This window comes from Haliaeetus leucocephalus, unplaced genomic scaffold, assembly GCF_000737465.1.
Source record: "Haliaeetus leucocephalus isolate CR32 unplaced genomic scaffold, Haliaeetus_leucocephalus-4.0 Scaffold1, whole genome shotgun sequence".
NCBI classification, from domain to species: Eukaryota; Metazoa; Chordata; class Aves; order Accipitriformes; family Accipitridae; genus Haliaeetus; species Haliaeetus leucocephalus.
In genome coordinates this window covers 7,788,853-7,814,937 of record NW_010972437.1, presented here as the reverse complement: position 1 = coordinate 7,814,937, position 26,085 = coordinate 7,788,853, and the positions used below count along the sequence as shown (strand labels likewise).

Below are 26,085 nucleotides of genomic sequence, written 5' to 3'. Positions count from 1 at the left end.
AGCCTGGTGTTCAGTGGACGAGTACTGGCAATGGAAGTTTGGGTTAGGCTGTTACTAGACCAACAGCTCTCACTGAAATGTCTCACCGACTCTGTCGCTGCTCAACAAGACTTTCTGTTCTTCTTGACCTGCCTGCGGCAGAGACAGATGTGATCTGCTCTACGTTCCCCCACCCTTTCAGATTTTAATTCTTCACATTTTCTGTATATAAATAGCAAACAGTGCTTCCAGCAGCTGAGTGGGAGCCACCCTGATTGCAACACCTGTATTTAGCTATTTTGAAAGGAAACTTTCAGGTCATTTGGAATACGTGTCCAGCATTCATGCTTTCTGCCTCCCTTTTGCCCATGACCAACACCAAAAGCTGTGAAACTGATGCGTCTGTACAGAAGGCAGTGAAAAAACTGTTTGTCCGTTCATTAGGAAAGGGCAGAAGGAAGGTGCACGCTAAAGTCCCCTCTGGCTGTAGCAGAAAGCTGGTGAGCAGCAGCCGGGAAGCAACGTGCTCTGCAGCGTTTCTTCCCCCGACGCCGCTGGGGCTGCCCAGCAGTGCGCTGAGGAGATGCTGGCGTGAGGAGAGGTCTCAGACGGAGAGTCCAAGGAAAGCACGGATCAACACTTCTTTACAAAGGCTTTCGCATATCAGTGGCTACAATGGAGATTAAGTGAAATGCTGGAAGAAGTGCCACTTCCAAGCTGAGTCCTCAGTCTGCGAAGGCAGCCTGGTGGATCAGAGAACTGTAACTGAGTGCTTCCCTGCATCTGCACTGGTGAAATTAGGAGCCAAAGCCTTAAGTATGTTGGCTTTACAAGCTCCAGCTCTCTCCTTTCTTCCAGGCTGATGCTGCAGTAGTCCCTGACTACAGCAGAGAAGCTGAAGCAGATAACAGCCACAACAGAAATTGTGTAAGGAGAGTGCAGGACAGAGACTCTTGAATTCCCTTCCCAGCAGCCTTGTCTTCGGCTGGGAAAAAAATATAAACATCTCCTAACACAACAGGGAAAATATCTCAAGCAGGAACTGTGCCGTGAGTACTCTGATAGCTCGTCACTACAGTAGGATATATTAAAAGGCAGAGCTTCATACCAGAACGTAGTGAATGACATAGGAAGGAATGATCTTAGCTATTATTATTTTTTCTTCCATGATAGTTTTAGCTGAATCATGAAGGAATTTGAAACATCGTGGGGAGTGCACTAAAAACAGAAGATGAGCTAAAAGGATTTGGCAATACTTAAATGCATTTCAGCTCTTCTCCAGACTGTGATGCAGTCTATAGAAAATGCAAGCACACTTTGCCTGGAGACATCTAGTGCTGCAAATTAGGTGTAAGAGTGAGCTGATGTAGTAATCCTGAAATGCTATATCCGAGTGCTCTCTGAAATATGCCTCTTATACTATTTTAAAAATACTTTCATTGTTATGGTGCATGTGAAGATTGCTGGGCAGCCAGCTCCAAATAAGTACAGAGAGGAGAGCTGGAGAGGCAAACATCTCCACATCCCATCGTCAGTGGGCCTCTCTCCGAGGTGTAGCAGCCCCATTAAGGATTTGTCCTTGTGTCTTGTCCTGTCCTGTTGTCTGGCTCCCTTCTGAACATGCCAAGAAGTGGTTTTGTTAGTTTGTTTCTTCGTATGATTGTTGAGCTTTTTTCTCAGATATTATTGCTAGCAATGACTTGGAGACATGATTCCTTTACGCACCAATGTCCAGCAATCTAGAGCTGAAACACACATCTATAATCCTTTGAGCATTTAATGTTTTAATATTTTTTCACTGTCTGAATGTGATCTTTCAACTTAGTCACTAACATAAGAAATTGTAAGCCTTTGTAATGAGAATTATAGCTCCTGTAATGCAGTAACATACACTGTAATTGTAGCATAATTTAATACCTGAAGTTTCATAGACAGCTATAATAAATATTTTATGGCAAAGTTTTTTCATCGAGAAACCCAATATTTAAAATATACTATTTATTAATATGCGTAATAGCAAAGCAGCTGGAAAACATTTTTTCCATGTTACCTGGGACTGAGAAAACAAAAATTATTTTCTTTAAAGTACGAAAATTTATCAGAAAAAAGCCACAACTTCAGATCCCTGTTTATGTTCTGCCCGCGGGTGTATCTCTGTGTATATCTGCTGTGTCTGAAGCTGTCATTGAAGTTAATGGCATGTCTGTTCATGAAGGACTTGTGAAATTGGATAATTAGACTGTCCTGAAAACAGGTCTTTAATTGTCCTTAGTGAAAGTGGCGTGTGCCTCTCTTACTTCAGTGTCTTAGGCTCTTAGTTGTACCAGCAGAACTGCTGCAGTCACACTCTGGCTCTAATTGTCTGTGGAAGTCTATAAAGCAAATTATGATTCATCTTTGTAGGAATAGTGAAGACTTAAAAATGATCACATGAAACACTGAACATCACTATTCTGTGTGTCTCTTTCATTTGCTGTAGAAACACAGATGAAACTAAACATTTCACCTTAGCACTGAAAATATTCAGGACTCAGCCTGAGAGGGCCCAGGATAAGCTGATCTCAGGCCCTGCTTTGAACAGCAGGTGGGACCAGGTGTCTCCAGATGTCCCCTCCAAGTGGGACTCTTCCGTGGTTCTACAATTCTAAGTTAATGCCACCTAAACTATCACAATAAATCTAACAGGAAAATTGCCAGCTACTAGTTGTCATCTGGAAACGACTATAGCACACACTAGTTTTGATTTGGACAAGGAGGGAAATTTCAGCCCTCACTGAGAGTAATTTTTGATCGAGTCAACGGGGTTATTAACTTTAAGTGTATTCTCCCCTCCTGAGCTTTATCAGGTTCTTCATAAACCAACTAGCTAGTGTGCTTGCCTCTGTTCAGAAATACCCTGGTATTCCGATAAAGCGTTAACAGTTTTCATTTGTATAAATCAAAGCCAAACAAATGTGCCATCCCTGACTTGCTGGCTTTTTCTGCTGTGTACAGCCCGTGCATTGTTCTTAACCATGATCCCACTCCTTCCCTGCCTCCTCCGCTGGCACAGGTGGGAAAATACTCAGTGACTCTGAATAAGCCTGTGATGAACTGTGAAAAACCTTAGTGCTTTCAGTGGCCTGAACAAGAAGCGCATTTTCAAATTCCTTTGAGTTTTGGTGATGTCCAGCCTCAGCTCCGAACTCAGCTGCTTCGCTGTTTCCTTACTGCAGTCTGTCAGAGGCAGACCCAAGTTGTTATTCCTCCCTGTGAGTTTCGTCCGTTTGCTCTTTGGTCTGGCTGGTTGTGTTTCCTTTCCCTGTCGAGAGAGTTGACAGGCCCTCCAAAAACCTGACCAAAATGCACTTTCTCTCTGCAGGTAGCTTCATCCCAGGTCAAGCAGATTCTGTGCTGGGCTGGGCCAGTCTGGGTTTTCCTGCTCTACCCTATTTTCTCTTTCTTCCCAGTTGGCAGTGGTGTGTAACAGGAGATTGGCCTGATGCTCTCCGGCTTAGACTGAAGCTCTCAGCATAGTCCTTTGAACTGGCTCTAGGGCATTTTCCAGCCAGGGATGCAGGTTTGGCATCAAGCACACCTTTGTCACAGGAGCTCTGCTGTGCTGCCTGGCAGCAGTGGTCAGGTGCTCTAAGCAAAGAGGTAGGTTAAGTCAGTGGTCGCTGTGTACCTTTTCGTACACTTCTTTTGAATTAAGGTGAAATAAAGAGTGAAAATCAATTGTATTCACCAAAGGGTACTATTGGTATGATTGACCAAATTCTTTTCCTGGTCTTGAAAGAAGGCACAGATTTTGTACCCCAAAGTAGGATTTGGCCCTCTAAATTTTAGCCATCTAAAAGTGAGGTAACTAGTCTGAGTCATCTACTTTTTCTAGGGTTAATGGAGAGAAAATGTCATCTCCGGTAAACACTATATTCCACTTAACTAGGATGGGTGAAGTGCCCTTTGATGTGTCTAGCATGAGGGAGCCCAGATAGCTGGCTTAAGTGTGGATGTTCTCAGTATCTGAAGTCACGTGAGATGGAGCCCACCAGAAGAAATTGCAGTCTAAATCTGCAAACCCAGCCTAAGGCACAAACCCACTTAGCACAGCCGATAAGGTTCATGAAACTGTAGGCATCCGTGTAGCATCATCATCAAAAATCTTCCTGGAAGAGGTTTAGAAAAGGATTTGAAAGAGCAAAGGCAATCATTTGATACGTGAGAAGAGGAGAGCGGTTCTGGCACACTGTAACAGAGATAGAATTATTGCATCCACCCCTCCTGCTACCTCCACCCCCAAAATCTGAAAACTTCCTGATTTGTGTTCATCAATAATTAAGAGCCCATCAGCAATACTCAGAGGGAGCTTGCATTGCACTTCTGAGCAGCCAGTTAGTAATGTACGGTGGAGAGATCCTCTTTTTCAAATCCCAGGGCTCCAGGCCATGCAACGCTAGTATTGCATTTTCAATTAGCTTCTGAGTGAACGCTTGGCATACGTAGAAGTGAACTGGTGCACAATTAGCTTATTGTTCCTTTCAGCTTTGTGCTGAGAGGATCTGAAGGACTGCAGAAGAGAGGGGAGAGGGGGGAAGAAAAGAAAATAGCCAAGCCAGCGGCATCTCCGTGGATGTGGAATAAGGGAGTTGCTGGGCTCACGCAGATTCCCGTGCTAAGTCGGGAGTTACAGCTGTTACTGAGGAGCACTCAGCCTGGCGGTGGGGAGGGCGCTCGGGGAGAGGCACAGACCGAGTCTCAAGCTCCAGGCTCTTCTTTCATCTGACTCACCTCAGCAACGCGATGGAGCCCAACAGCCCTAAAAAAATACAGTTTGCTGTGCCACTGTTTCAGAGTCAAATAGATCCCGAGGCAGCTGAGCAGGTAAGGAAGAAGAGTTTCTTTCGCTGTTTCGAGGGTATGGGGTGGGAATGGGGGGCAAGATGTGGGGTGAGAACAGGTAATACTTGTGGCCTGAACACTTTTCTAACTTATATTAGTGTAACTATAGATTAAATTCTCTGGAGGTTATAGCGATGTCTGGATATACGTAAAGAGGGAGGAGGATAATGTCCTCTAGCCAGAATAAGGCTTCTTTACCTGGGGTCGGTTTATTCAGTATGTATTTGTTGTGCCTTTTCTATAACTGGACTTGTACCCTAATATATACACTTCACATGAATACACATTGTCAACAAATCAACTAAAGTATATTATTTGTACATAAAGTGAAACATGAAGCTGATAATGGGTACCTAATGGAAATATTGAGCAGAAGACAGCTTTTTTACCATTCGTTTTAACATGAGAAAATACGAGTTATGTTTTGCACAACAGTTATCGCTTCAGTTACCTCTTATATTTCTCATGATTTTTATACAGTCTTCTTTATGTCATTGTTACAGTGTTTTACATATTTGAAAATTATGTATGTGTAGAAATATGCCTGACTTATGACCGCATTGGGATTATGTGTGCGCTATTTTAGGTTTTGACTCAGTCCCCAAACATACACACACATATAATACATATAGCAATACAAACATCTAAGGAGGAAAAGATATTATTGTGTACAGATACACGTAGATGCACATAAAGAAGGACACAGGGAATCTTACGAGAAAAGCTGGATAAATTGTAATTAGGTGACCCAGTATATTTCTCTCAGTGCAAGTCCATCGCGATGTTTGCTTCTATTTTGGTAAGTCTAGTTTTAGATGATACCAGGGGAATACTATAACCTTGACAGTTCCATACCATTAGCTATGAAATTATTTGCACCTTTAGGACCGGTATCTGGTTTCCTGAATATTCTGATGTTGTGTCTCTTAAAAGGCAGCCACCTTTGCCAGCAAATGATGAGTTGTGAGTGACCACTGAACAAAGAAATACTAGAAGGGTGCAGGAGAGATGTGGGTCTTCATTTTGTCCATAAGTACTTCTGAGCTGTGAGAAGTCCATACCTTATGGAACAGTCCTGCAATGAATTCAAGCAGGATGTGTTCTGATGTTTTTCTGATATCTGTGGGAACCACAGGATTAGGATTTCCTGGAATTCCCATGGCTTTTGAAATGCTGTGGCCCAAATTCTGCCCAGTATTTATGGGCAGTCCCTTTTTATGTTGTGAGTTTAATTCCAAGTGCTATACAGTTTCACTGTGGGTGTGTGATGAAATTAAAGTAGTAAATTCTGCTGTCAGCTACAGTTATGCTAATCTGGAATAAACCCATTAAACCTGATGATGTAATTTCCATTTACACCTCTGAAAGCAGAATCTGAACCCAGCTAAATACAGATGTTGGCTCAGCAACTAAAAAAGAACAAACGCACTGACATTGAGGGTTTGTGTCAGAATGGTTTCTAGGTTAAATAATCTTGGTCCCTCTCAAATTCAACAGAATATCAATAGCCTGGAGGCTTTAGTGAAGCAACGCAAAGCTTTCAATGCAAATGTGTGCATTACAGGAGGGTAGTCCAATATCATGTAGTTCAACCACTGTTAATGGAACAGAAGTACTTAACCAAATAAACTCTGAATAAGAAGAATTGCATACAATCCAGTATTATATATTGATGTGTAAAGATCAGTTGCATAGTGCTCTTTGAAAATATTCTTTTGAGTCTTAGGTGTTGTTTTTCTTTAGTTAAAGAACAATAGCAACACCTCTGGCCACAGTTTAGAAATATCATAAATTCCTTGGAAGGCATACATGCAATATCAACTCTCACGTGCACTTACAGAATATTAATATTGATTACTTGTGAGAGCTGACAGTACTCGGTATGTGCACATATAAGCTCACAAACTACTGCAATTCTTTTCCTGACGCAAAGCTAAATGTCAATATTTTAAGATATGACTGATATATGTCAGCAATACGTGTCCAAAAACTTATTCAAGATGATTGCAAATCCTAAAGTTCTCCCCTCTGCCTTTGCCTTCCATGTACAAGCAACAGCATGACCCTGATCACCATTAGATCAGACGAACAGTCAGTAAGACAGTGACGTGCTGCTGTTCTTTAAATATTTTCTTTTTTAACTTTGCCTGGTCTATACTCAGGAGGACACCAGATGGATTTTTTTGCTTTGCTTTGCTTTGTGTGTGAGGCTGTTGAGGGACCCTAATGACTCTTCTTGGTTTATGCCTGTTACAGATCAGGAAAAGAAGGCCTACACCAGCATCACTTGTCATCATGAATGAACACGTGCCCCCGGGTGAGTGCCAACATACCTTCTAAACCATTGAACTTGTATACACAGGATTGTCTGCAAATTGGTTTTATTAGCTACATAATTTTAAAAATCCAGCATTAATTTCATAGCACTACATATCAAATAACGGAGCTTAGAACTGTTTGGAGTAAACCCCATGAATACATGTAACTCCTAGCCTCCAGATAATGTCAATAATTTCAGCATTTTATCCTTCATGTAAATCTTTTGTTCTATGTACAAGGAGAGTTAATATGATTAAGATCCAGCACTTCCGTCCACAAATATTTTCTTTCCCTGGGTGGATACTTTGGAGATCCATGAAGTCCTAGTCTTGGTTCTCTGATCTCTAGAGATACCAGGGTGGCTCCAGGGCTAATTCAACTGAGGGAACTGCTTCTGCAAAACAGGTTGTTTTCTACTTTTCCAATGAAAGATGTGATACCTGTTTTCATTATTCCTTTTCAACTGTGAATACATTATCTTCATCCAAGACTCCTCCCAGAAGATTTTCTGTGGGGTGGGATGATTTAAGGTTGCAACATACTTTGTCACGTAAATGTGACTTCAGAAAGACTCACTAATAGGCTGTTTAGGGAGTATTATAAGCAAAAAAGCTCAGCAAAAATGGATTACAGGAAAAAGTCCTCAAGACAGAATCCATTTGAAACACACTGCCTACTTTATATCAAACTTTTCTTTTGTAGTGCTCTGCAACATTTTTTTTCCTGCCTTATCTCTTCATCACCTAAATCTTTTTTTAAAAGTAGGCTAGGCTTTTTCCTCACTGATGTGTCTCTAAGGTCATTACTGCATGCACTGGCACCTCAGTAAAATAAAAGCATCTTAGCTCTATTAGGATCTCCACTTACTGTGCTGTGCTGATGGTCTCCAGTTCTGATTAACATCACCAGTAGCTGAAGTTCCCCAGAAATGTGCCGAAAGAAGCATTTAGAGAGCCCTGCTCTTGGGGTTGAGATCATTGCAGCACAGCACACAGATTAGGGAGGTTCAAGCATGGCATATGGCTAAGGTTATATTCTTCTGACACTGAGAGTGACCCATGCGTTTGCTGCTGGACTAACACCAGTCTCAGTTTGGGAGAGTAGCCTTCTGGCCTGAATTTCAGGTGCAGTAATGGTGCACAAAAGATCTGCCTTAGATTGACTTTCCTTACCTTAATGGGACCTACAGTGTCTGTGTTGCTAGGGCTTAATTTAAAGCAAATTCACCTTGACTGTTAATCTCTTTTGCAATTCACTTTGTACACTTTGTACTGTCATATTTCCTTTTATAAACAGATGCTTGGTACAGTACCAAATCAAACCCAAACAGAGAATAAGAACTCTTTTTAATTTACAGGAAATGTTACTGTAAACAAAGTGGTCTACGTCTGTTATCTCCTTTCCTGCAATGTTCATAATAAATCTTTAAATAAATCATTTTTATTATGAGTCAGGATTGCTGCAACTATCAGTCAACTTCCATATAAGCCCAAGAGTTTCTATTCACCTTCTTCACTTATTTATATTTATTCGTTTAGATATTATCCCCTCTTACTAGATACTGGGAACAAATGTCAAAGAAGGTATTCTGTTAAATTGTAATCTTGTCTTGTTTTTTCATTTTCTATAAAGTCAGATAAAAATAAAAACTTTAAAAGCACCTTCATTTTCCTGCACCTCACCCTGCAGTTTATGTGTGAGCGTGTGCATGCATATTTCCATATGGTATGCTTGATGTGGGCAAGTGTTTTGAACAGGGTGTGCACATGTAGCTATGTAAACCTGCTGAATACAAGGACTGCAAAGCCAAATTGGAAAGGCAGACAATAGCTTTACAATGGAAGTAGAACTAATAAAAAAATGTCTTATGGTCTTGATCTTGCAAGGTGCTGTACAGCTTCTGAAGTCATTGTAGACCTTCAGCTTTCAGAGCCAGCTAATCCTAGGGGCTCTTGACACCTTGCTGATTAAACCCCAAAATGCTGGTTGATTATTGGGGTTTAAATAGAATTCAGTGGGATGCTGAATAACAATTTGTCTCAAAAAATGTTAAATTCATCACTGCACATGGTTGCAGTCAATAAAATAATAATAAAAGTTAGAGTGCTAACTTGAGACTCCAACAAAGTGCTTTAGAAGTGTGGTTCCCTAGATCAACAGGGAAAATGAGCAGCAGAGAGTTTAAGTGATACTGTCAAAGCCACCTATTAAGTTAGAGCTGGGCTAAACCAGAATCCTGTCTCTTGAATTTTACCTACTGGAGTACTCCAATTTCCTCATTAGGAGCAAACAGCTAGTGAAGGATATGCTTCCAAGGGTTTGAAATGGGTGTCCTAATACAATTCTAAATGTTTGGATGCCCCTGAAAAGTTTACTCAAATTATCTAAACTTCTTTTATTTTGAAAAACAGACACAGGCATTTGCTAAGAACCAGATTTTTCTGTAGCCTTCTGTTGCAGCTGCTTCTGATTGCAGCAGGAAAAAAGCAGCATTTTTGTGGTATTCTGGTGTTCTGGATGCGGACCCATCTGGAAACCAGAAGGCAGTAAAATGTGTTTGGACATTTCAGAACTTCATAATAAATTCAGTTTGAGTTGTGCTGTACAAAGATCTAAAATAGTTGTTTTCTTCTAAGTCTGCTCATCCATCCCCAATGTCTACTACAGCTTTGACAGGAATCTATCTTCACTGATTTAGGTCAGGTCCATTGTGCTATAAAGTGAAGATGGAATATCTGCTAAGGCTAAGTCATTTTAAATGGATGACAGCTACTCAAAAACTGTAAGAAGACTCTGCTTGGCTTCCTTGCTTCCAAGGAGACAGTGTTAGACCACACTAAATGATTTAAAGACAGGTGGTAGATGTGACTGCAGGAGCTAATATCCAGCCTGTAGTATCATTGACTGGCGCATTTTCTTATGTTCAGTCTGGTTGGCATCATATATAATTGCAATCAAAGTCAACAAAAGAGAAATTTGAATTGCAGCAGCAACAGTGATTGCAGCGGACAATATGAGCTTGTGAAGCAATGTAGCAAAGAACAAACCCTTAATTCTTTCTGTAAGTGCTCGAAAAGTGCTCTTTGATGGGTTATGTCACATCTGAGCAGAGAAGTTAGAACTAACAATTTGAGACTCAAGTTATGAAGGTACTTAACCCCATTGTTCTTCAGTTGCCATCAATGGACCTATATTTTCTGGTGTTTGATTTCCTAATACATAATCAGTTTTACTTTTATTTGAAATTATAAGACCCTTTTACTATCTGTGGAAGCAAAGACAAATACTAGTGGACAGAACTACAAAAATGTGCAGCATCTCATCCTGTGCAGGATGCCTACATGAGTTACTGGGGTAACCCACTCATATCCTGCTATAGTTGCAGTTGCACCATGTCTGTCCTTTAGAAAAGGAACATAAGCATATGCTTAGTTTTATAGACACATTTAACTATTATGCTGCACAAGGGCTTAATCCAAAAATTGCTAAAGCTCTCCTGCTTCCTCTTTCTCTTGTAATACCATTGGAGCCAACAGAAACTGAATATCACCATACCCTGAAAGCAGCCTTTTCTGCACTGCCATAATGTACTCACAACCTCCTGTCTCTTTACCAAGCATAGCAGAATATATATGAAAATCAATTCTTGTCATCTGAAATAAAAGTCTGACCATGCTTTAAACTAGCAGAATATCATACTGCGATGGCTTGAGAAAAAGCTGGTGGCAATGTAAAGAAGTGACGGTTGAGAGAGGAAAACATGTTAGACGACAACTCAGGTTTAATGCCATTAGGACTTGCTTTGATCAGAAAACAATGCCAGCATTCCTGTATGGACTGACTTTGTCACAGAGCCAATGCAACATCAAACAGTCTGGCTGGCAAAGGCTCTTCAACTTGTGTCAAAGTGTTCGGTCTTCTTGGAGCATTAGAATATGGGTAAACATTAGGATAAACTTCTGCATTTCTGAACTTGCTATGTATTTGCTATTTCCACCTCTCCTTTCTGCTCAGTTGCCTGTTTTGGCTTCCTTGCTTGTAATGTAAATGTTACTTGGTGTTTGGAAATAAGAAAAACATAGCAATGTGTTTTGATAACTCTTCTCCAGAGCTGCCCTTTTGTGTTTTGCAAATCTCATTTCAAGGCAAAAAGGGTAGGTTATCTCTGCAAAAGCAATATAAAACCTATATTCCGAGTACAACTCAGTACATCTGAGTTTTCTGAAGGCTGGAAATCATACCTTGAAAATAAGCAAGCTGTACCTGTCTCCAGACAAGAAACTTGCTTGCAGCTTGTCTTTGGGCATTAGCAGTTTTTCTGTCTTGTTCCCAGCTGATTTTCCATTTTCCAGAGACAGATTCACGCCTTTCAGCTTACTGCCACTTCCTCAGAGGTCTGTTGAGATGCCTCAGGAGCAGCCTCGATATTTAGTGCAGTAGCAAGCAACACAGCCAGACGGGTGGTGGGAGGAAAAACTGTCCTTACACCTGTGGCAATCCCATGATAACCCAAAGCAGATTAGGATTTTTATGCTAAATTGGTTCTAGACACTCCCAGACTTTCCCTGCACAATAAATCTCATTACCCTGTATAGATGCGCTTTTCTGATGATGCAAACTATACCAGCACCGCATCCTTGAGGGGATAAATGCTATATGCTCACCCAACATTAATGTTTGTGACTAATATTTGTTAGATTATGCTTCTAGGTGAAAGAGTGTGTTTGTTTTGCATCTAATGGTCACTTTTTTTTTTCCTCCCAAACCAAAATAAACTGGGATCAAAAAAGGCCTAAGTAGGAGGCAGCTGTTTCTGGGCATTGTCAAGCAGTTCTGCTGTACTTTCCTAGGCAAAATCTCACTGAAACTTGAATCAGTGGAGAACTCTTGCTCTCACTGTTCATGAAAACTGATACGTTTTTCAAAAGCTTGAGATTCTTGTAGGGCAAACTACTTACTTTGATTCAGGAAATAGAAAGCAAGTAAGCCAAATAGCAGCTGTTTTCAATTGCAGATGTAGGCTTCTAATGTGGTAATAAAGCATTCGGAAAAGCACTACATTAATAAAAGCTGTCATTAACTGTATTTTTTTTTGGTCAGCCTAGTTGGCCTTTCTATATGCTAAATGTGGATACCATTTAAGTGTGCTGTCTGTTTTTATTTCAGTCTAGGAGTTCATGGAGGTATGGCAATAAGCAATGAAAAAGCTTTGTGTCCCCTCACATCACAGGACCGGTACAGCTCAGTGTACATTACCAATGGCACCAGGATACTCAGACATCAGGCATTGTTGGTCAGGGCAGTGAGGACCTTTGTGTTCGTTCGGCCTCTGCTGGAAAGGACTATTTGACACAGTGAAACAATGAAATATATAAAACAAACTTTGCATCAGACCTGACAGCTGATAGGCATTCCAGAACAGAGATTAAAACATCTGTGCTTGAAAATATCCTGCTGTTTGCAGGCTGATGTGTGACTGCAAATGTTCAGTGGCAAACTACATCCCTTTTTCTTATCTATATACAGTATGCGTGGATGTTCTTTCATTTGGGTTACTTTGAATTTAATCTGCAGTTCAAGCTCACAGAAGTCCCTGGGACAAGCGACAGAGTAAGTTCCTCACACATATGCAGTGTTAGTAAAGACTCCATGATCTCATCCATGAAAATAAGAGGAAAAGTTCAGGGACTTAAAAAAAATGAAAGAAGAAAAAAGTCAGGAAACTGTGCTTGAGCTTTTTTTAATGCAGTCCAGAAGTGACAGCTCACAGGTTCCAAACAGAAGCAATGAATTAAAAAAAAAAAAAAAAAAGTTTTCCTTAGCATCTTTCATGAAAATGCTGCATTTTCATGGGAGGGTGAGGATTTTATACGTCATTGTTATCACCTGCCAAAAGAGCTGTCACGCTCCCTGCAGTATACTAAAGACAGCAAGCCGGAGGACTAGGCGTGAGTTGGTTGGGATGCACTGGGCACTGCTGTGCCTAAACTGAAGGTTATCACTGAAGCAGCCAGATGCATTTTTGCTATTCTTTGAGGTTAAGAACACATTAGTTCAAAAATAAAAACATTCCCTGGGAATGTTTCAGTCCTTGTGTAAAACACATAGTGTGAAACAGAAGGAAACACATACTATTTCATATGGTGCCCAAGTAGAGCCTGGACTGTCTCTTTAGTCAGTAAGTAACACTTTAACGAGGAGAAGGGTCTGAAAACTACTCAAAGAAAGTCAAAACAAAAGGGTGTTGTGCATGTTCTGTCAAAAGTCACATTATTTTACTTAATTTTTTGTGTTTATTTTTATCCATGTTTCCTTCATTTTCAGTGTTTAATAACAACCGCATAGATACATTTTACATGACACATAACCCATATGAGCTTGGTTGCTTCTCCTGACTACAGTCTAGTTGGCTGAACTGAGTAAATTTAGTCAAACCAAGAACAAGTCCCTTTCGTTAACTGAAGCCTGCCTTCCCTCTGTGAGACAGGCAGCACGGGATGCAAACACCGCCTGAAAAAGCTCTGGTCTGTGGAAAGGCCAGAGCCAGCCTGGCAGACTGGAAATAGAGGTTGGATATTCACAACCAGGACTCGGATTTCTGGCCTAGATCAGAGAAGTGGTGCAGCTGAGAGATTTCTGGCCTAGATCAGAGAAGTGGTGCAGCTGAGAGGACATGAAGCCAAAAAAAAGTTTTACTTGCTCCCAGTGTGGGTGAAATTGTATTAACCCATTTCTGTCTTTCCAGCCTGAAATCCCCAACAGGTGAATCGACGTACTTTTTTGTTTATCAGTGCAGCTAAGCCCCTAATGTGTACCATGACATTACTTGTGCCTCTTGCTCTCTGCCTCCTGTTGGTTTTGCGTTGGAAGGGTCAATGTCCGTGGAACTATCTGAAAGTGAAGGAGGTATTTTTAGAATTGAACCTTGTACTCTTCATCCATTTTCCTCGTTCCTTGTACAAAAGCACCATAGAAACAGCCTTCTGCCAACCCAGGAGATTATTTGCAAATCATTTTTAATATATACGGCTTCATGTTACATGCTTGATTTTTCAGCGTCAGGACTGATAAGCTTTCAACTGTTTACCTCTGTTATCACCTCTGTGCGTATTAACATGACAAGGAGTTGTGCCGTGGGTAGACAACAGCAGCACGCACAACTGGTGAGGAAGTTAGCTGGGCAGATTCTAACTCTATTGCAATCATAACGCTTAATATTTTGCTAGAGGAACTCTAAAAGTTTTGCACTGTGCCAAATACTTATATACCTCATACAGTTTGTTTTGGTGAGAATTCTGAATAGATGGTGAGTTTTCTATTTAAAAAAATGAAATGCCTAGGTGTAATTACCTACTTCTTATAGTCAAAGTACTTAAACTATATCTAATATAGCTACATGAGTATACAATTTGGGGGGTTGGTGGCATTTAAAAAAAAAAAAGTTTGGATCAAAATAGGTCCAGTTTAGCTTGTGGCAAATGTTCTGTTTGGTTTTTTTTTAAACGGTAAAAAATTTTAGAGGCTATTTGAAATTAAATCAATTTAAACTTTGTAAGACAAAATGTTTTGAATAAGAATGTCACATTAGTTTGCTTTGAGATTATGTTTAAATTATACTTCAATAATGTGATAATACTGATTTTTTTTTTCTTTTTTTTTAATCAGGTAATAAACTAAAATCCATTAATAAATGTTTTAGCCTTGCTGAGGGAAAAAAACCAAAGCACAGGGTTTGTCTGACCTTTACTATTTAGTACTTAATGCAGCACTCATTTACCATGGTGACGTGTGCGGAATAAATAGATAATGCAGACAGATGAGACAGAATCCAGTAACCTCATTATGTTCAGAATATTGGGAAGGGGTTGCACTTAAAGCATCAATCAAGATAGCCCCATTTATTGAGCTTTCAGAGACAAAATTTAACTCTTTATATGGAGTAACTGAAGTTAAAACTTCAAAATACACTGAAGGTGGGAGTTTAATGAATCTGGACCGAAAGCTAGCAGAGACTCTAAGCAAAACAAAGCTATCAGTCCTGAAAGTTTTTGCCAACTACACAAGGCTGCAGAAATTCAGAGAGTGTGCAGGGAGGTGTAGAGCTTAGCTTTGCTTCCCTGTGAGTCTGAGCTGTCTGTGTCAACAGCTGGTGGAAATGAGATCAACTGGACCAGCCAAGTCTCTTTTTACAGTAACCAAAGCAGTCCTAGGGTAGAATTAAACTATATGTCTATTGGAAAGAGCTCTGTTTTCCCCTTCTCCCCCTCAAAATTCTATTAATGTGTCTGTATCTAAAATTATCACTTCTAATATTTTTCTCAAATGGCTTTACTGGAGGATCAAGAGAATATCATAGTAGCAGAAAGAAGCACAGCTACATGCTCACTCTTTGTTCATGTCTTCCCTGGGATACGTGGGATGCAGAAATACCCCAGAATATTAATGTCTTGGCATTATTCATCTTGTGGAACCAAACCGCACGTATAGAGTAAGCAGCGCTAAGTAGACAAATGTGCATTTTAAACATTGTGTTTTTCACCTGAGGCCACATCCTTTGTTCTGATGAGACAAACAGAGAAGAGTCACACCAGGCAGAAAATGAGCTTGAGCAAGGCAGATAGAAAATTCAATAAAGCAGTAAGCTCTGTTGCATCCTACAGTACTGCTTCTCCTGGTACCTAGACATGCCACAGCCTAAACATTTTGGCACTGAGCCTCCACCACTCAGTGGCTTGTGGTGATAGCATTCCCTTCAAGTCTTTCTGAAGTTCCCTGCCACAGCTGTTGTCAGACGGTGGCAGAAAGCAAAGAAGATCTGGATGAACTTTTCCTGCTCTTTCTTTGACTGCCCTGAAACAGTAGCATCTCTGGGATCATGCACAATATAGCTGCAGCACTTGCTCGACCTTCTTCCTGTTACATTAGGATCTGCAGGACAGCTACAGAATCAAGGAGCAATTTAACTTACAAGCCCAGCTGGTCTGAATGCAAAGTGTTTGTATTACTAAGTGCTATTTTATAACCTATTCTCTTTGAAGTGAAATTGTACTGATGAACTAAAAAGTGATTTGGGGGAGTAGGGGAGAAAAAAGTATTTTCCCTTTAAAGAATTGTGATCCAGAAGATTTTTGATCCAGATCAACATTAGGTTTTTACTGTCTGTTTTTGAAATACAGTAAGTAGACAGCAGGGCTGTAATTTTTTAGAAATGTGCTTTCAAGCCTCCTAAAATGCTGACGCTAGTGTGTGACTTGGGCTTTAATGTGTACAGCATATCCTGTAGGAGGGTGTGGAACAGTTAATTCCACGGGAATCTCAGTAACATGTTTCTGATTGTGACAGTACAGATGGAGATGTATAAAACAAAACCCAGGGCCCTCTCTGTCTCTAGTATGTAGTGAGGTTAGCAGAAATCCTGAAAAATGCCTTTGGAAATGACAGCTGACTTAGTCTGAGTTAACAATGATTGCTCTGTCTTTTCCATCCCACCTAGTTGTGCTGATGGTGAGAATGAGATTATGGAACCTTGCTTTGCTGATGCTTTGAAAGCTTAGAAAACCAAACAATGAATTCACAAAACTGGTATTTGCATCTTCTTTTTGTAAAAAGGATCGTAAACCTCAAGCTCATTTGATTCATGCATAAGATGATACACGTATGGGAGGATCTTTATGCATGTGCATTCTAACCACAAGCAAGCTGTGAGCAGTTGGCCAGGACTAGCGTTACAACACATTCTTACTGAAATCCTTGAGGTATTATTCCAAAAGGAAGGAAACTGCAAAGGCAGCAATAATAATCACTGCCTAAGGAAGAGTTTTATTGTTTTGCATTTGTTTTCTTCTCCCCTAGCAAATGTCACTTTCCAGAACATACAATACACAACTGTTCAGCTACGGGGTTTTTTAAACGGCTTTATGAGCTATAGCATGCTAAGAAACATTTTACTTTTTCAGTTTTGGCTGCTGCTGCTGGTTTTTATTTTAGAGCCTAGAATACTCCTACAGCTCACAAGCGAGAAGGGAACTGCTCGCAGTGATAGCTATTGCAGCTGTAACTCCGATACAAAGATTGCAATCAGTGGGTCAATTCTGAGCCGTTTTCCATCACAATTGATTCCTGCATATGAAGCTATTAGGAAATGGTTTAAATGTATATCAGGGGATCGGCTAGTATTATATTTCTGGTAACCATGGATTTTTCTTCATGATCTTTGCCTCAGTTGTGTTTAGATCTTCAACCTCTTCAATATGTCATTTGAACATAAAGAAAGCAAGCAGCTTAACACATTACTAATACTATTCAGTATTACTGATGAATTCATAACTCTGGGTAACTGTCTTCTCAAGGTACTTAGCTTCCTTCTGTATTTGAAAATACTCAATGAACATTAAGTCTTTTGCAAACTAATACATTGTTATGACTATTTAACAGACAAAGTAATTGCTAGCTGTTTGGGAAGTTTTTGCGCAAGTGCTTTGGTAACATTTGGTAAAACAGTAGCCATTATTTGCAAACATTTAGTAGTCTGGCAGTATGCTTTTCTTGGGTACCTTCATTTCAGAGGCACGTTTCTGCTCTTCGAAGCTGTTTCTCTGAGTATTTGCTGGCAGTCACTCAGCAGCTCCAGCCCTCCTCTAACCTCTCAAAAGCTGTCTTTGTCTCCAGTGCCCTCCTATTTCCTTCATGCGAGTCTTTTCTTTCACTGTCAGGTTTCAGGCCAGGTGACGTTGTGCTGTGAGTGTGGAAACTGCCCTTACTCCGTGCAGCAAAGATGTAATCTTTATTGACGGCTGCTTTTGTGTCAGAATAGACCCTGTGTCGATGTAACCTTACAATGCGGTGAGTTCTCCTACTACACAGTTGGACAAACTTTGAGACACCACATTGTGCTTTAGGTCTATTTTCCAGTCCTTGTCCTTTGCCTTGTTCCATATCTCTGTGAAAGTCTATTTTTCCAAGGTCTTCTTGTTGTTCAGTTTGGCCCTCCAGCACCACCTGGGGCACCCAGAAATGCTGGCTGGCAGGTTCCCCTTCTGGCTCACATCAGAAGATCAGTGTCACCCTGGTTTACATTTTATTTGCTTCAGGAATAAGGGAACTTTTCTTATGTACATTTCAATCTAAAAGAGAGGTTTGAATCATCCTACATAGACGTGCATAGAAGAGAGTCATATGTAGATCATCATATATCTTTCAAGCCTTACTTTGCACATTTTGGGACTTGAGTTTACCATCAACCTTCCCAATAGGCCAAGGATTTTAAATTTCACATCACAGATCACAACAATTTTCTTCAGTTTGTCTCACTTATTTTTGCTTATTTGAACAAATTAACCTGGATCTTTCAAAGATGCAGTGAATATTAATGTGACTGTCATTGCTTAGTTTAGATAATTCTTGACTAAGAAGCCTGTTTATGTATGGCTGAAGCTCTTTCCCAGTTGCACTAACTCTAGAACTAGTTCATTAAATAAGAAAGTAGTTTGCCTTTTTTCTCTCTTTTTTTTTTTTTTTTTTTTACCAAACTCATACTATATATCTGGGATAAAATCTTGACTTTCAACTCAATGGCAAACTTTCCTGCTGCTTATGGCCTAATAAAGTCAGCGGTAAAATAGTTTTCTGTCTTTCACTTCCCTCAAAAATTCTGTTTTGCCTGATTCATTTTGCTGATGCAGACCATTGCCACAGTGTTTGCCCTGGGAAGCCCTCCCCATATGTTGAACTCCTGTGCTGGAGTCATTTTGTCTGGAGCACTGCTCAGCTCCCCTTAATGCCCAGCTGAGCCAGGCACTGACACTGACGGAATTCCTCTTTGCGGGAGGTCGGAGTGTAACAGGCAGCACAGATATGTGATTAGGCTTAACTTTGTTGTGCTGGAAGTGGAAAGAAGTACTTTGCTATTAAATAAATGGTGTTCTTTTGGAATGAGTTAATTTAAGGGAGCTCTGAAGCAAAATAGAGATAGACCCTGACGTGGAGCTTCTGCGCACAGGGACACCCTGTGCTCTTACCAGAGGTTCCTCCCAGCTCTGATGCCATCAGTCCACACTGGTCACCTGCAAATTATAAGAAAAGTTTAGCTCAGGGTCATTCCTGGTAATCTAGTAAGAGATTTATATTGGGTCCAGAAAATGTCTCATCTGAGAGATCAAAAGAAGAAAAAGACTTTTACTTACTTCTTCCTGGTTCCTCTTATTTAGTCAGTTGTTCTTTGAAAGCCATCTCCATTCTCTTCACCAAAGAGGAGTTTGTGCTGCTTAGAAAGCAATTAGAAGAAAGCGACATCGAGCCTACTATTGTTTGTGTTGTGACTTAAAGTCAATCTTTACATTAGTTATCCAAACAGAATGTTTACTTAAAGCGTATTTCTCCCTGGGTTGATTACTTTCCCTGGGAAGATCTGCCAAGTCTGTAATTGTCCCCGTATGATGGATGAGGGACTTCATGTCAGGAAGTTCTGCTCCACGCTCCTCGCTCAGCTGACCTTCTCATGGAGCAGGGCTACAGAGCAGGGGCTCTTGTGCTGTGAGGAAAAGAAACTTCTGCATGGAAGGGTTTTTTTCATGACAGGTTTTTCCATGAAGCCTGTTTTGTGTTCTGTCATTCAAAGCCAGGACAGTATCAGAAAAAGCCTTGCAGGGCTAGCAGCAGCTGGAAGACCACAGAGTCAGGCAGAAGTGTAACTCCAAGGAGGCAGACAGAGCAACTCAGTCCTTATTAATAAGAAGGGAGAAAATAAAGAATTAAATTTGAATTCTCTTCCAACATATATTTTGAGAAGCTATATTTGATTTATGGGACTTTTTTTGAATTTGTTTTATATTTATATTTAACAGGTATCATAGGGAGGGAGAATGAAAGTTAAAAATAAAATACTTCAGAGAGGGATGATTTTTTGTGCTTGTTGTAATACTGCATGACTGCTCTGTGGTAAGGCTGCAGACCTGATTCATCGCTGTTATATTCTAGTTTAATGCCAGTGAAACTAGACTGATTTCCATGAGTCTGGCATGAAACTGGAATAACAAGGTGGTGAATCAGGCACTACAATTCCCTTCTGAGATTTGTGTGATGTAAGCAAATTCATTTAGATTCACATTTGAGGTTTGTAATGTCTCCAGTTTCTTCCAAACCAGATTATGGTCTCAGAATGTAAGTTTGTCCTGGTTTCAGCTGGGATAGAGTTAACTGTCTTCCTAGTAGCTGGTACAGTGCTATGTTTTGAGTTCAGTATTCGAAGAATGTTGATAACACACTGATGTTTTCAGTTGTTGCTCAGTAGTGTTTAGGCTATGGTCAAGGATTTTTCAGCTTCTCATGCCCAGCCAGGGCACAAGAAGTTGGCACAGGACACAGCCAGGGCAGCTGACCCAAACTGGCCAACGGTGTATTCCATACCATGGGACGTCCCATCTAGTTTAGGAACTGGGAAGTGGGGGGGCAGGGAATGGCCGCTCGGGGACTGGCTGGGTGGTGAGCAATTGCCCTGCGCATCATTTGTACATTCCAATCCTTTTATTACTACTGTTGTCATTTTATTAGTGTTATCATTATCATTATTAGTTTCTTCTTTTCTGTTCTATTAAACCGTTCTTATCTCAACCCACAAGTTTTACTTCTTTTTCCTGATTTTCTCCCCCATCCCACTGGATGGGGGGGAGTGAGTGAGCGGCTGCGTGGTGCTTAGTTGCTGGCTGGGGTTAAACCATGACAAAGTTGTAAAGAAATTTTGATCTGTGTAATTTATGAAAGGCAGGGTTTTTTTATATTCTTATAGCTGTGCAGTTGAAAGTGGGTCCTTCAATACAGTCTGTATGATGTTCAGAAATATAGATGCTGTTTGGATCAGATCCTGTTGTGTGTGTTGGGAGGAAAAAGATAATCGTTCCTTTCCTTTAGAAGTCGACTTTGAGCACCATGAGGAAGGATTTGGTCTAACAAAGGAGATTGCTGCCCCTACACTCAGTACTAGTAATGGCTACTTGAATGTTGAGGGCGGGAAATACAACGCTATATAAATATAAATGGGCTAATTTACCTGGAAACAAAATTTTAAATGTCCAAACAGCTGCTTCATCGAGCCTGTGGCATTTTAGTGAACTACAAAGGGCTGGCTCCAGTCTGGAGCTAGTTGGGAGAAGCTACCCTATGATCTCTGAGCCAGAGTGATGAGATGTCTCTCGGTGATGGTGCTGTAAGGGTAACGTGGGACCTTTCCCACGCTACATACCTTAACTGCAAACACCTGATAGAATAAGCATGCAAATATTTGTGTATATAGCAAATTCTTCTCTCCCCTAAGTTTTTATTAATATTTCCTATACAAATCATGTTATTAGTGTTCCCTAAAGGGCCAGGCAGTAATTCAGATGCTAATTAGTGTGTGAGATGCAGCAGAACCGCAATGTATGCACTCTCTTGTCAGCACTTCACTGCGGAGGGGAGCAGACCCTCCAGCTACATTTGCCACAGCAGCTGGGATACTGGAGTTTAACGAGGTGCTTTTGCAATATGAAGATTTTCAGAAACATATACTCACGCCAGGAGGGCTTACCAGAATATTTTTTTGTAATTAAATGTAATTACATCTATACCCGTAGTCAAGTTTTCACTGATAGATGCAGGCAAATAAAAACCAGCAAGCAAAAGTCAAACTACTAACTACATAAGCATTTTTTATGTTTGACTTTCTGGAGTTTTCTTCCTTTTCTTACCTCAGTGGTTTAGTAAAAAGTGATGAGATGCTAGCTCATCTGGCAATGTGTAGTTAGAACTCTGGCAAAAGCAATGCATTAGGTATTTTTTGATCTTACTTTGTCTTCTGGGGGGAAGCAAAAGTAGTTTTGATTGATAGCAGAAAAACCAAATAATATTACGCCAGTCAACTTCTAAATCAGATTTCAATGAGCTTGTTTTATAAATGCCAATGGCAAATACAAATGGTCGCAGTCAAACAGCAGCAAGGCAAGCTGGTAAATTTAAAAAGATCCTTATTTTACTGATGAAGAAATCAAAATGCAAAATGACTGAAACCAAATTTTCAGAAAATTTCAGGTTTGCCTGCCACTAAGTGGCAGCAGAATGAAGAATTATTTGGGAAATTTCTTTTCTTAGTTCCTAGAATTGTGTGGGTCTGTGCCATTTTAATGTAAGGTTTTGAAACTGGTGATCTGCCTTGTTGCACCATTAGCACACAGCAAGGCTGGGAGCAGAGCTCTGCCGCCTGCTGCCCAAGCACACAAGCATCCCCCAACCCTGCAGCAGGAGGAGAGAGCCACCCTCCTCTTCATCACAGGAGATGACTACGTGGAGCCAGAGCCAGGAAAATGACTTTCCTTTTCCAACTGTATGTCATCATCAAGCACATTAATCAGAAGTCAGCAATTGGTTCATTTCTTTCACATTTTTTGAGAGAGAAAGCTTTGCTCATGGACATAGTACTGTTTGGCCATGGAGACATTGCGTCAAAAATAATGAAATGAAACTGACTGAAGTACTTCATAGCATCATTATTATCTGATTTGTCTCTAGCTTGGGGTGTCCTGCACTAAAGTTTGCATGTGAAAGGCTGGATCCATGCTTCTGTTCATCTACTTTGCTCTCTCCAGAGGCACAGTTTATACAAGGGTAGGGGCAGGATTATAAGAAGGCTCCAGACTGACAGTGACATTGTGTCCGTAAAGTCTCTCTTCATGCTCATTTATTTCAGATTCAAACCATTCTTGTTTAAATCATTCTTTAACTAAAACCTGTTACAGGCATGTGGCTCATGGGCTATTTCTGCTATCTGAGCAATTAAAGAGTATCGTGTTTATTATTTTTAAGAGAAAATTTAGACACTGTGACAAAAACTAACCAAATCCAAAGCCCTATCAGCGCCCTGTGACTTTCATCTGAAACTTCTCAGCTTTTATTTCCCAAGGAAAATTCCAAACTCTCTACAAGAAGCTTTCTCCAACAATTATACCAGCCTCTTGCTGAGTTTCTTTTGTGTAAAAGCCGGCCTCTCTGACCTGTTCTGTTGCTCCAGTGACTGACTGAAACCCTACAGAAAAGGCTTTTATTTGCTCTTGCCAAGGGGAAAGAAAGCAGGGTACTTAGCTGGATGAGATAAGCCTTTGCCGGATGACTCCACTGCAGAGCCCATGGGTGATATCAGAGGCCAAGTCTTTTAAAATAGGTCACCTCTTGCCCTGCATAGCTGCTCCAAGTGCATTAACATTATCCAGTGGGAGAAGAGAGGCAGATGAATTTTGATCTTACTCTAAAATGACCACAAGGCTTCTCCCAGCATGGTCATGCTCTTTGCACAACAGTGGAGATTCACAGAAAAAGTGACCAGCAGCATCAAGCAGTGGTCATCCTGGCTATAACCAGCCTCCTTCCACTCATTTCTTTTCTGACCTCATATAATGACACCTTTGGGGTAGCTCAGCTTATTATATCAGCTTGGCTGGGTGGATCTGCTAATAAACATTCAAAAGAGCTCTGCTAACAAGAGCATTTGGGAGACAAATCACTTGGTGTTTCTTTCTCTGTATTTCAGCAATATAGGTGGGCCAAATCTTGCAGGTTTCCCTGCAAGTGGGTGAGATTTTGCCCTGGGTAAAGACTAAAGCTTAGAGCTCTAATGCTGAAAGGGGCTCTGTGCAGGTAGATGGACTTTCAGAAGTGTCTCTCCTTGAAGAACTAAGGTTTCATTTCAGAAAGTCTGTGTACATATCTGGACTGATGGCAATATCCTTTAGACTGAACCTTTCATTTATGAACATGACCATTTTTCTTCCTGAGGACACTAATTAAAGCCTGAAATCCTGTTTATTTGCCAGGTGCTAGTCCAGTCTACATGAGGTAAGGGTGACACTAGCCTCGGAAATGATCCACCCAACACAGGGGAAAGTCCTCAACTGGTTTTTCCTCAGCACTGGTGTAAAAACACCTCTAAACAAAGTTCCAATCTTATTTTTACATACCTCAACTTTCCAGTAACTTGGGTATGTACAAACCTGTTCTCAGCTCTTCATGTGACTTCTATTATACCACTTTAAAACAAAAACACAAAAACTGTGAAGAAATGACTTGAGTAATTAGATTCCTGTTAGCTAATTAGAGCAGCCAAGAATAAGTTAAACTGGAAAAATGCCATATGTTCAGATTTGGAGTACAATACAGCTGTATTGTGTTCTGTAAGCGATGTTATGGTCTGTCAGGGAAGAAAATGGAGCATCATTAAAAAGTCTCCTTCCCTCCTGGCCCCCAAAAGAGACCAAATCTCTAGGGAGAAGTTATCTACTGAGAGCTTGGGTTTTGTTTCATATAAGAGAGCAATACCCAATCACTTGAATTCTCCATGATATATTTGCCTAGTTATAAACATTATAAGGAAATTTCTCGTTCTGTGTAACTAGGCTTCTTTTGTGAGCAGAGTCCTGGCTGCACAGTAGTCAATGGGAACTGAAGGATGTTGAGAAACCAGGGATTTTATTCTCTCCTGTGAATCAAGTGATATCACAGTCTGATATTTGTGATTTAGTTTCCGATTATTTCCTGATGCCTCTCAAAAGGAATTTATGGTCAAAGAGTTCAGTAAAGAAATTTAGCTTATAATTGTCAATGGATTTGAGAGGGATTTAAGGGTGGGAAACGTGTGGCTTGTTTGACTTCTGTAGGAGGGTATATCTGATTTGCAGTAGCTAAATGATAATGTTCTTTTTTACCTTGTAAATTCCGTTCTCATCGTAAATCTTGTTGCCACAGAGATTTTCTATGTGGAATCTCTTGATGCCAGAACTGACCTGTTGTAGTGAGAGCATCGATTCGTACATGCATTGACTCTCATAAGGACACTTTCTTAGTAAGACTGTTATAAGAACATGCTTTCATTAATTTATTTAGACTGCTTTCAAGGCATTATAAGTTACACTAGAAAAATACTATTTGTCCAAGGAAGACTGTTCACACAACTATTAATGTAATCCTTCACTTAGACCAATATGGCTCTATGTATTTCCCCCAGCAGAGAGCTCTTGACTGAACTCCAGCCCACACTGCACTCCAGCTCTGCTCTGCCACCACTAAATTCCCCCTTTTACTTCTGCTACAACCACACTGTCCCTGTCTCTCATTGCTACCTCAGCTGCACACAAGCACTTACATTTTCCTTCCATGTCCCCCTTGCCTTTCATCTTTTCCTCATCCTCTACAGAAAGAGGTTTTGTATATTTTCTACTCTCTGCCTCAGTCTATGGCACTCAGGGATCTCAGCTTCCCTCGTTCCCATTCCTTGTCACCTCTCCTTAAAAATTGATACTCTGCATTGTGTCTTATCCATCAAAATGCCTGTCAAAAATAAGCATGCAATGGTGTTTCTGTCCTCAGAAACAAATGCATGCCAAAATCTCCCAGTGACCAAACTGCATCTCCAAGCAGCTCTACCTTTCCCTTCATCTCACAACTGACTTGAAACACTTTATGTCCTCAGGTTTGTCTCTTTTGCTCCTTTAGGTTAATTTCTCATCTCTGTTTACTGGATTTGAAAAACTGTTTGTTTATGTAGTTTTGTGAGTAATTTTTAAATTTCCACGTTGTCTGATGCTATTCATTGGCACAATTTGCCTTGTGGATATGAATGATTTCTCTAACTCCATACAGGACCAGTTCTTGTTCCCAAAGTTGCCTGTCATATAAATGCTGCTGGGTGAAAGGAAAGGCTGGAAACATTCCAGTTCTGGTAGGTTTAATGTTACCCTACTAAGAACACTAAATGTGCAAGCTGGAAGGGTTAGAGTTGTGCACATCCTTAGGAATAAGACCTGGGACCCGACAAAGCTGCTGGTTGCAGTTTTTGTTCCTCATGCAAGCTTCAGCCTGGGTTTACAAAACATATTTTTAACCTGGGCA

The 26,085-nt window shown here is 40.5% G+C and overlaps 1 protein-coding gene across 1 annotated transcript in view; it reads left to right on the top strand.

Moving 5' to 3' along the window:
- The first annotated feature begins 4,761 nt into the window (after nt 1-4,761).
- The window catches only part of PPP1R1C (protein phosphatase 1, regulatory (inhibitor) subunit 1C), a 54,645-nt gene continuing 33,321 nt past the window's right edge, over nt 4,762-26,085 (top strand). The window contains exons 1-2 of the mRNA XM_010565777.1: nt 4,762-4,842; nt 7,117-7,177. Of these exons, the coding sequence (XP_010564079.1) occupies nt 4,762-4,842; nt 7,117-7,177 (142 nt within the window). The remainder of the gene's footprint in view (nt 4,843-7,116; nt 7,178-26,085) is intronic.